Source organism: Puma concolor, chromosome B4 (genome assembly GCF_028749965.1).
Source record: "Puma concolor isolate L17-30 chromosome B4, mPumCon1.1.hap2, whole genome shotgun sequence".
NCBI classification, from domain to species: Eukaryota; Metazoa; Chordata; class Mammalia; order Carnivora; family Felidae; genus Puma; species Puma concolor.
In genome coordinates, this window is record NC_141673.1 from 93,293,536 (window position 1) to 93,306,278 (window position 12,743).

General features: G+C 36.0%; 1 protein-coding gene across 2 annotated transcripts in view; it reads left to right on the forward strand.

Annotated features, from left to right (window-relative positions):
* SLC15A5 (solute carrier family 15 member 5) overlaps nt 1–12,743 on the forward strand; it is an 86,883-nt gene that overhangs the window by 13,688 nt on the left and 60,452 nt on the right. For both annotated transcript variants that reach the window (XM_025930801.2, XM_086711840.1), the window contains exon 3: nt 7,075–7,244. In XM_025930801.2, the coding sequence (XP_025786586.1) occupies nt 7,075–7,244 (170 nt within the window). The remainder of the gene's footprint in view (nt 1–7,074; nt 7,245–12,743) is intronic.

Sequence of the window (12,743 nt, forward strand, 5' to 3'; positions counted from 1 at the left end):
GTCATTAAGGGTGAAGCCTGGTGCCAGATTTGTGTTGTGATCTTCCATAATCCCTGAAAAGCTGCTGCTCCAGCATCTCATGAACATTTTTGGGGGCAGGCTGGCACCTGGCTGCAGTCTCGGGGCACTGGCAGCAGCAGGGTCCAGCAAGCATTCCAGGGTGCAGCCGACACTTGGCCATTGCTCATTTGGCCATTGCTCAGTAAGACCCTCCACAGGGGGCAGAACGGGTCAAAGCTGCAGTCCTTCAGAAGTAAGGGGCTTGGGAAAGCAGCCACATATGAGACAAAACTCTGGAGAGAGGTACTGCCTGGGGCCTGGTCACAGAGAGTGAAAAAGCAGGGAGTGGACGAAAGCTGAAGACAGATGACAGGTGCGTGATTGCTGATCTGGGAGAACAGACTGGGTAGCTGGGTGGCACCATTTTCACCCCTCTGGCACATGTGCATACACACCTACAGGCACTTCAATAATCCACCTCAGTAGGCTAGCAGCGCCATCTAGTGGAAAGCAGAGCCATTACACTGAGCCCCGCCCAACTGGGCCAACCTTGCTCTTCAAGAACACAAGTCTCACCATCTACTTAGTATATGGACTATCAAGCGATACCTAGACTGACTTTTAGGGGAAAAATAAGTAATTTCAGTCCTACTTCAATCTGTTAGCAGGTCCATCTATTCAATTTTCTTTCTTTTTTTTTTCTCTTTTACACTTCTTTTTCTTAAAAACAGAAAGAGAAAAAATTCATTTTTATTTTCAATTTTTATTAAAGATATTTTTCTTTAATTTTCATTACTATATTTTTTACTTTTGTATAAATTTTTTTAATTCTACTTTAAATCCATCATTTTAGGGGCGCCTGGGTGGCGCAGTCGGTTGGGCGTCCGACTTCAGCCAGGTCACGATCTCGCGGTCCGTGAGTTCGAGCCCCGCGTCGGGCTCTGGGCTGATGGCTCAGAGCCTGGAGCCTGTTTCCGATTCTGTGTCTCCCTCTCTCTCTGCCCCTCCCCCGTTCATGCTCTGTCTCTCTCTGTCCCAAAAATAAAAATAAAAACGTTGAAAAAAAAATTAAAAAAAAAAAAAATAAATCCATCATTTTATTTTAGTCTACTTCACTTATTCACCTTTTCAAATTTTCAAATAATCGCCTTTTTTTCTTTTTCTTTTTTCTTTTTCTTTTCTTTTCTTTTCTTTTTCTTGAATGCAGAAAGAGAAAAACTTCATTTTTACCTTCAATTTCTATTAAAAATACTTTTTAATTTTTTACTATATTTTTTGCTTTTATGTAAATTTTTTTAAAATTCTATTTTACTTCCATCATTTTATTTTGGTCTACTACAGTGTATTCACTTTTTCAAATTTTCAAATGATTTCTTTTTTTCCTTTTTTTTTCTTTTTTCTTTTTTCTCTTTTTTCTTTTCTTTTCTTAAATAAATATAGAAAAAGAAAAATTTATTTTTATGTTTAATTTTTGATAAAAATATGTTTCTTTAATTTTTTTCTATGTATTCTCTACTTCTGTGTATACTTTTTAAAATGCTATTTTACCTCCATTCTCTCATTTTAGTCTACTTCAGTGTATTCATTTTTTCAAATTCTCAAATGGTTTCCTTTTTTTTTTCTCTTTCTTCCCCCCGCCCCACTTTTTTTCTCTAATCTGTCAAACCACTTTCAACACCCAGACAAAAAAACACCTAAGATCTAGCATCATTTATTCGATTTGTGTGTGTGTGTTTAATTACTTAATTTTAATATTTTTTAATTTTAATTTTTTAATTTTAATTTTTCTACCTCATTAATTCCTTTTCTCCCTTCAAAATGACAAAATGAAGGAATTCACTCCAAAAGAAAGAGCACAAAGAAACGACAGCCAGGGACTTAACCAACACAGATATAAACAAGATGTCTGAACCAGAATTTAGAATCACGATAATAAGAATACTAGCTGGAGTTGAAAATAGTTCAGAAACCATTTCTGCAGAGATAAAAGAAGTAAAAAATAGTATGAATGAAATTAAAAATGCTATAACTAAGCTGTAATTACGGATGGATGCCGCAGCGTCAAGGATGGATGAGGCAGAACAGAGAATCAGTGATATAGAAGACAAACTTATGGAGAATAACAAAACAGAAAAAAAGAGGGAGATTAAGGCAAAAGAGCAAGATTTAAGAATTAGAGAAATCAGTGACTCATTAAAAGGGAACAACATCAGAATCATAGGGGTCCCAGAAGAGGAAAAGACAGAAATAGGGGTAGAAGGGTTATGTGAGCAAATCATAGCGGAAAAGTTTCCTAACCTGGGGAAAGACACAGATATCAAAATCCAGGAAGCACAGAGGACCCCGATTAGATTCAAAAAAACAGACCATCAACAAGGCATATCATAGTCAAATTCACAAAATATTAAGGCAAGGAGAGAATCATGAAAGCAGCAAGGAAAAAAAAGTCCCTAACCTACAAGGGAAGACAGATCAGGTTTGCAGCAGACCTATGCACAGAAAATTGGCTGGCCAGAAAGGAGTGGCAGGATATATTCAATGTGCTGAATGAGAAAAATATGCAGCCGAGAATTCTTTATCCAGCAAGGCTGTCATTCAAAATATGAACGAGAGATAAAAGTTTCCCAAACAAAAATTAAAGGAGTTTGTGATCACTAAACCAGCCCTGCAAGAAATTTTAAGGGGGACTCAATGAGGGGAGAAAAGATGAAAAAAAATTTATATATATATTTATATAAATATATATATTATAGTATATATTATATATATTATATTACATATAAATATATATTTAATATATAATATATATTATAATATATATTATATATATATTATATATATATATATAATATATATATAATATATATATCTCAAAAGCAACAAAGATCAGAAAGGACCAGAGAACACCATCAGAAACTCCAACTCTATAAGCATCATAATGGCAATAAATTCATATCTTTCAGTATTCACTCTAAATGTCAACAGACTCAATGCTCCAATCAAAACACATAGGGTAATAGAATGGATAAGAAAACAAGATCCATCTATATGCTGTTTACAAGAGACCCACATTAGACCTAAAGACACCTACAGATTGAAAATAAGGGGATGGAGAGAACCATCTATCATGCTAATGGCCAGAAAAGAAAGCTGGAGTAGCCATACTTATATCAGACAATCTAGACTTTAAAATAAAAACCATATTAAGAGATGCAGAAAGGCATTATATCATAATTGAGGAGTCTATCCACCAAGAAGACCTAACAATTGTAGACATTTATGTGCCAAATGTGAAAGCACCCAAATTTATAAATCAATTAATCACAAACATAAAGAAACTCATTGATAATAATACCATAATAGTAGGAGACTTCAACACCCCACTCACGGCAATGGACAGATCATAATCAAAAAATCTATATTCAGAACATTTCATCCTAAAGCAGCAGAATATACATTCTTCTCCAGTGCACATGGAACGTTCTCCAGAATAGACCATATACTGGGACACAAATCAGCCCTAAGTAAGTACAAAAAGATCGAGATCATACCGTGCATATTTTCAGACCGTAATGCTATGAAACTCGAAATCAACCACAAGAAAAAATTTAGAAAGGTAACAAATACTTGCAGACTGAAGAACATCCTACTAAAGAATGAATGGACTAAACAAGCAGTTAAAGAGGAAGTTAAAAAGCATATGGAAGCCAATGAAAATGATAACACCACAACCCAAAACCTCTGGGATGCAGCAAAGGCAGTCATAAAAGGAAAGTATATAGCAATCCAGGACTTCCTAAAGAAGGAAGAAAGATTTCAGATACACAACCTAACCTTATACCTTAAGGAGCTGGCATAAAAAGAACAGCAAATTAAACCCCAAGCCAGCAGAAGACAGGAAATAATAAAGATTAGAGCAGAAATTAATGCTATCAAAACCAAAACCAAAAACAAAAACAGTAGAACAGATCAATGAAACCAGAAGCTTGTTCTTTGAAAGAATTAACAAAATTGATAAAGCACTAGCCAGTCTGATCAAAAAGAAAAAGGAAAGGACCCAAATAAATAAATTCAAGAATGAAAGAGGAGAGATCACAAACAACACAGCAGAAATAAAAACAATAACAACAGAATATTATGACCAATTATATGCCAATGAAATGGGAAATCTGGAAGAAATGGACAAGTTCCTAGAGACATATACACTACCAACACTGAAACAGGAAGAAATAGAAAATTTGAACAGACCCGTAACCAGTAAGGAAATCGAATTAGTAATCAAAAATCTGCCAAAAAACAAGAGTCCAGGGCCAGACGGCTTTCCAGGGGAATTCTACCAAACATTTAAGGAAGAGTTAACACCTATTCTCTTGAAGCTACTCCAAAAAATAGAAACGGAAGGAAAACTTCCAAACTCTTTCTATGAAGCCAGCATTACATTGATTCCAAAACCAGACAGAGACCCCACTAAAAAGGAAAACTATAGACCAATTTCCCTGATGAACATGGATGCAAAAATCCTTAACAAGATATTAGCCAACCGGCTCCAACAATAAATGTATTGTTGGAGAAAGAAAATTATTCACCACGATCAAGTGGGATTTATACCTGGGATGCAGGGCTGGTTCAATATCCACAAAACAATTAACGTGATTCATCACATCGATAAAAGAAAGGACAAGAACCATATGATCCTCTCAATAGATGCAGAGAAAACATTTGACAAAATACCACATCCTTTCTTGAAAAAACCCTCAAGAAGTAGGGATAGAAGGAGCATACCTCGAGATCATAAAAGCCATATATGAATGACTCAACGCTAATATCATCCTCAATGGGAAAAAACTGAGACCTTTCCCCCTATGGTCAGGAACAAGACAGGGATGTCCACTCTCACCACTGTTATTCAACATAGTATTGGAAGTCTTAGCCTCTGCAATCAGACAACACAAAGAAATAAAAGGCATCCAAATCGGCTGGAGGAGGTCAAGCTTTCACTCTTCACAGATGACATGATAGTCTATATGGAAAACCCAAAAGATTCCACCAAAAAACTGCTAGAATTGATTCATGAATTCAGCAAAATTGTAGGATATAAAATCAACACACAGAAATCCATTGCATTCCTATACACCAACAATGAAGCAACAGAAAGAGAAACCAAGCAATTGATCCCATTTACAGTTGCACAAAAAAACATAAAATACCTAGGAATAAATTGAACCAAAGAGGTAAAAAATCTATACACTGAAAACTATAGAAAGCTTATGAAAGAAATTGAAGAAGACACACACACAAAAAAAAAAAAAAAATGAAAAAAGATTCCATGCTCCTGGTTAGGAAGAACAAATATTGTTAAAATGTCGATATTACCCAAAGCAATCTACATATTCAATGTAATCCCTATCAAACTAACACCAGCATTCTTCACAGAGCTAGAACAAATAATCCTAAAATCTGTATGAAACCAGAAAAGACCCCAAATAGCCAAAGCAATCTTGAAAAAGAAAACCAAAGCAGGAGGCATCACAATCTCAGACTTCAAGCTATACTACAAAGCTATAATCATCAAGACAGTACGGTACTGCCACAAGAACAGACACTCAGATTAATGGAACAGAATAGAGAACACACAAATGGACCCACAAACATATGGCCAACTAATCTTTGACATAGCAGGAACGAATATTCAATGGAATAAAGACAGTCTCTTCAGTAAGTGGTGCTGGGAAAACTGGACAGCGACATGCAGAAGAATGAACCTGGACCACTTTCTTACACCATACACAAAAATAAACTCAAAATGAATGAAAGACCTCAATGTAAGACAGGAAGCCATCAAAATCCTCGAGGAGACAGCAGGCAAAACCTCTTGGATCTTGGCCTCAGCAACTTCTTACTCAACATGTTTCCAGAGGCAAGGAAAACAAAAGCAAAAATGAACTACTGGGACCTCATCAAAATAAAAAGCTTCTGCACAGCAGAAGAAACAATCAGCAAAACTAAAAGGCAACCAAAGGAATGGGACAAGATATTTGCAAATAACATATCAGATAAAGGGTTAGTATCCAAAATCTATCAAGAACTTCTCAAACTCAGAACCCAAAAAACAAATAATCCAGTGAAGAAATGGGTGAAAGACATGAATAGACACTTCTCCAAAGAAGACATCCAGATGGTCAACTGACACATGAAAAAATGTTCAACATCCCTCATCATCAGGGAAATACAAATCAAAACCACAATGAGATACCACCTTACATCCGTCAGAATGGCTAACATTAACAACTCAGGGAACAACAGATGTTGGTGAGGATGCGGAGAAAGAGCATCTCTTTTGCATTGTTGGTGGCAATGCAAGCTTGTGCAGCCACTCTGGAAAACAATATGGAGTTTCCTCAAAAAACTAAAAATAGATAGAACTACCCTATGACCCAGCAATTGCACTACTAGGCATTTATCCACGGGATACAGGTGTGCTGTTTCAAAGGGACACATGCACCCCCATGTATATAGCAGCACTATCAACAATAGTCAAAGTATGGGAAGAGCCCAAATGTCCATCGATGGATGAATGGACAAAGAAGATGTGGTATATATATACAATGGAGTGTTACTCGGCAATCAAAAAGAATGAAGTCTTGCCATTTGCAACTACGTTGATGGATCTGGAGGGTTTTTTGCTAAGTGAAATTAGTCAGTCAAAGAAAGACAAAAATCATATGACTTCACTCATACGAGGACTTTAAGGGAGAAAACAGATGAACATAAGGGAAGGGAAATAAAAATAATATAAAAACAGGGAGGGGGACAAAACAGAAGAGACTCATAAATATGGAGAACAAACTGAGGGTTACGGAAGGGGTTGTGGGAGGGTGGATGGGCTAAATGGGTAAGGGGCACTAAGGAATCTACTCCTGAAATCATTGTTACACTGTATGCTAACTAATTTGGAAGTAAATTTAAGAAAAATAAAAAATTAAATTAAAAAGAAATATATATAAAAGCATTAAAATTTGTGATTGTTGTCTGAGGTAACTGAATGGTATTCTTAATTCCATCTGTGCACCCCAGGTTTTGTTGGATCATGAACCTGAAAGCAACCATTGTCTTTCTGGGAATATCTTACATTCAGCACTCAGGGACCTGGACCCTGGTTTTACTCATTCCTTCTATGTCTACACTTATGGCTATGATAACTCTTCATATGATGCACTGTAACCTGATTCATCAGCCAGAAAAATGTAAGTAAACCACATTCTACATTAATTTTTTGGTTTTCATGGTTTTCTCGACTCATTTCTTCCTCTGTGATCCCCGGTAACTTCTCTTTCAACCACAGAATTTGTAGATTCTACCAATTACTACACTTGAGAGCAACAAAGTCTCCAAGAATATCAACAATCTCTAATTTCTTTTACTTTTCCCTTGTTAAAAAAGGTTTACTAATGGGTTATTTTTAAACATAAACAAAAGTAGAAAAAAATCATGTAACCACTCTATTGAGCTCTCAGCTTCAATTATTATCAACTCCACTCACTCTTTTCCCCATCCCTCCTGGAAATTTTGAAGCAATAATGAAACATTATAGCATTTCATTTGTGCATATGTGTGTAAATTACATACTTTAAAAAATATTCACGATGTCATTATTACATACACACAGAGTAGTGAAATTTAACACCATTGAAATGAAAGACACACAGAGAGAATTTAACACCATTGAATATCTGGTCACTGTTAAAAATCTCTGTTGTCATTTTTTAATTTTTATTTATTTTTAATTTTTTAAAATGTTTTTAATTATTTTTGATAGAGAGAGAATCAGAACACAGCAGGGGAAGAGCAGAGAGAGAGAAAGAGAGTGAGAGAGAGAGAGAGAGAGAGAGAGAATCAGAAGCAGACTCCAGGCTCTGAGCTGTCAGCACAGAGCCTATGTGGGACTTGAACTTGATAACTTTGAGATCATGAGCTGAGCCGAAGTTGGACGCTTAACCAACTGAGCCCCAGGAACCCCTCTGTTTCCATTTTAAAAATTTGTTTATATTTTGTTTTGTTCAAATCAAATCCAAATAAGGTTTGTACATTCCAAATGGCAAATACGTTCCTTAAATCTACTATATCACCTTTCATTTGTCTCTTCCTCTTTCATTTTTGTCTCTTTTCAATTTATTAAAGAAATCTAAACATTCCACGGAGCATTTCTCATAGTCTCGATTTCTCTCATTACATCCACATGTCACAGACGTTTCTCCTTCTTATTTCCTGTAAATTGTCTGAAAGACCTAGATGCTTGATCACATTAAGATTTGGAAGTGGGGGCAAAATTCCTTCATAGATGGTGTTATGTACTTTGGCCAAGAGGCGTGATGTCTGATTATCTCTGCTTTTGCAGTAACAGTCCCCACTGAAAATTTCTGTTCAAGTCCATACTCCACTGTAGGTTGCAAGGTGGTGATATTCTGTTTCCTCCTTTATTAGCTGAAATAATTCTATAAAGAGAAATGTCTCCTCATTAACTAATTATGCATAAGTACAGTTTATATAAGAAAAAGAAAGCAAATGTTCAATTTTTTCCTCTATTTTTAGACTTTCAAATTAATGAGTTGAGCTTCAATATCTTCCATAGGTGATCTGTTAGTTGTTTTTATTTTTAAGTTTATTTATTTATTTTGAGAGAGAGACAGAGAGAGACAGAGAGAGAGAGAGAGGGAGAGAGAGAGAGGGGAAGGACAGAGAGAGGGAAAGGGAGAATCCAAAGGACAGAGAGAGGGAAAGGGAGAATCCAAAGCAGGCTCCAGGCTCCAAGCTGTCAGCGCAGAGCCTGACACAGGGTTCAGACTGACAAATGGTGAGATCATGACCTGAGCTGAAGTCAGATGCTCAACCAACTGAGCCACCCAGGTGCCCCCTTAGTAATCTTAGACTGACACTACCACCACCAGTATGGTTGTTGAGAACAGTTTCAATACTCTTGCAGGTTTTTTTCTTTGTTATAAACCCTAGGAATGTACACCAAAATTGTTATTTTTAAAGTTACTTATTACAGTTTCTCTCCATCTGGTTATGTCACTAACTTCATACACAATTAACTGTATTTGTTCCATTTTTCTTCATACTTAGACATATTTTTAAAATTTAATTTTGTTTTAAGTCATGGAAATAGTTTCATGTATCTTAAATTCATGTACAAAACAAGGTCTATTTATATTCCTATATCCCTTCCTATTCCCTTAGGTGTTTGTATACATTAAAAAAAATTTTTTTAATGTTTTTGTATTTATTTTTGAGAGACAGAGACAGAGCAGGAGCAGGGGAGGGGCAGAGAGAGAGGAAGACACAGAATCCGAAGCAGGCTCCAGGCTCTGAGCTGTCAGCACGGAGCCCAACACGGGGCTCAAACCCATGAGCCATGAGATAATGACCTAAGCCAAAGTCTCACGCTTAACCAACTGAGCCACCCAGGTGCCCCTGTTTACACATTTTTAAAGAATTATCCCCCATTTTTGCAATAAGGGAAAATATTAAAATTTTATATGTGTGTGTATGCCTCCATGTATGTATTTTCCCCTCTTTATATAAGCAGTAGTGTATTACTACTCACTTTTCTCACCTGATTTCTTAGTTAATATGACCTAGGGATCGTGTCATAATTGTATATGAAAATATGCCCCATTCCTTTTTATAGCTGCCTGGCACTCCATGGTGTAGTAAGCCATTGTTTATTTTACCAATCTCATGTTGACGGACATTGGGTTGTTTTTGGTTTCTTTTTTTTTTTTTTCTTTTGCTGTTAAGTAGAATCTAATGAATAGCTTGATGCAATCCTCTCTTTGCATTTTTTCCCTAGCTTAACTTAGAAGTAGGACTGTTAAGCCAAAAAGTAAATTTACATACAATTTTGCTATATTTTGGCAAATTCCCTTCCATAGTGGTTGTACCATATGCGTTTCCACCAAAATGCATGAGAATGCCCATTTCCCCACAGTCTCTACAACAGAGTAATGTCAAACTCTTGAATTTTTACCAATTTGAGTGTGGAAAATGGTATCTCACTGAAGTCTTAATTGACATTTCCTTTATTATGAGAAAAGTTGAACCAACGTCTTTTCAATGCTTAGAATAATTTGTATTTCTTTCAGTCAACTATCTTTTCATACATCTAGTCCATTTTTTTTCCTATAGGATTGTGCACTTTTGATTTTTTAGAAGATTTTTCTATAGTGGAGATGTTAACTCTTTGTATATGATAAAAGTTATAAATATTATTCCCCATTTGTCAAATATCTTTTAACATTCATTCTTGTGTTATTTTCCATGCACAAGATTTTTAAGTCTGTTTTGTCTTTTCTTCGGGGGGAGTGGTTATGTTTATAACAAAATTTATCAATCTCCTCCCTAATTGCTTCTATATTTTGAATCATGTTGGAAAAGTTTTCCTTACTTTCAGATTATAAAGAAATGCTCTCATGTTTTATTTCAGTTTTCATATTCTTTTTTTTTTTACCTTTATATCTCTGACCCATTTCAAAGTATATTAAAATAGGTTTTAAGAGTGAATTCAACTTTGTCACTTTTCTTTGTAACTCTCAATTTATCCAGCCTCACTTATTTAAAAGTCTACATTTTCCCCACTAATTTGAGATGTCACCTTCGTTGTATACAGCCACTTGCATTGCTGGAGTTTCTATTCTGTTCCTTTGGTCAGTCTGACAATTTATTTATCTATCTTGTCTAACTGTGGCCTTAATTTCTAACATTTTTTTTTTTTTTTACTGTATAGTTGTCTATACAGCTGCTATCACTAAGAATGATGCAGTGAGTTGTATTTTTAAAAATTAGGGGCGCCTGGGTGGCACAGTCGGTTAAGCGTCCGACTTCAGCCAGGTCACGATCTCGTGGTCCGGGAGTTCGAGCCCCGCGTCAGGCTCTGGGCTGACGGCTCAGAGCCTGGAGCCTGCTTCCGATTCTGTGTCTCCCTCTCTCTCTGCCCCTCCCCCGTTCATGCTCTGTCTCTCTCTGTCCCCAAAATAAATAAACGTTGAAAAAAAATTTAAAAAAAAAAAAAATAAATAAATAAATAAATAAATAAAAATTAAATACATTCACCAATGTTACTTCATCCTCCCCTCCCCCATACCTGTGACGTGGGCAGAGTGGGTACCATGTATCCTTTCATAGCTCAGACTCCATATGCTTTGCTCTGCAATATATGAAGCGGCACCTCTTTGTATCTTTACCATTTTATCTACCATATTATTTTGTTTTTAAATTTTTTCTAATGTTTATTTATTTTTGACACCGAGAGAGAGACAGAGCATGAGTGGGCGGAGGGTCAGAGAGAGAGACACACACAGAATCCGAAGCAGGCTCCAGGCTCTGAGCTGTCAACACAGAGCCCGACGTGGGGCTCAAACTCACAGGCGGTGAGATCACGACCTGAGCCAAAGTTGGATAATGACTGAGCCACCCAGGCGCCCCTATCTACCATATTATTTTGTAACTATCTACTTATAATTATAATTGGGTATTCCCGTGTCTGATAAATGCTTGGAATATGGTAAATGTTCAGTGTCTGTTATCGTTAAACTGAGTGCAGAAACTGAGGCATAATTAAATAAAATGACTTACCAAGGACCTCGTGGAAAATAGCTGAAGTGGAACCAGAACCCAAGCCTTATTTTTCTCAGACCGGAGCCCACTTTACTATACTACATATGGGAGCATGGAAAATATACACAGAAGCCCCTGCCCCTGTTTGCCAGAGTCCTATGGTCTGTGGATCACAGCTAAGCAGTGCACATCCTCCTGATGGTCTGTGGAATGGGTTCAATGTGCAAAAAAGGTGTCTGAGAGACAGTCTTTGTCAGCCCCAGATAGCAAAAAAGAGAAAAATGGAAAGTATAGAGTTTTATTGAAAGACAATGTTAGCCGTTTTTGGAGTGTGTAATTATCAAATACTTCTGGATTTTTGTGAATATATATCTTTACAATTTTTAAAACTTTATATATACATAACATTTTTAGATTCAAAATTTTCTAAATAACGATACACCATCCATCCATTTGCTTCCTGATTTCTTATTTGAGAATATACTTATTTGAATTAAGACATGCAATTCTTCAAGTAAGAACAGATACTTATAATCAACTGTTCACCGCCAATCTATTTGTAGTCCATATGTTACATATTTTAACATATGATAAAGTAACCCTTCTTTGGAAATTTACAAGGAAAAATTATATTACCAGCAACCAAAAGTATAATAGAAAATGTTCGCGGGTAGTTTACTTTACACAATACTCTATAAAGTGAATACCTTGTTGTTTTTAGTTTTGTTTTCTATTTTCGAGTTATAAGATCACCCAACTATGATGTGGTAAAACTCTGTCTTCCCTCTTAGAAAAGTATATAATCCTTATTTTGGCTTCTTCTTCTCTGATAACTAAATTGGAAATTCCTCAAAGCTGTAATTCAAAGCCATAGGTGACCTTAAAGAAATGATTTTTTATATGCTACCTTTTATTTTAAGGTAACTTTTCAAATGTGGACCATGCATTCCATTATGTTTAGCTGTCAAGCACGGCCTTCATTTGCATTTCTTCCCACTGCTATAATTTTGAGAACTGGCAGGTGACCAAAGAAGAAAAAATGTGCATCTACCATCAGAGTGCAATGTAGGCTTTTTTTATTATAATTAAGTAGCATAGATATTCATGATTAGATCAAGGTCAGAGGAGCA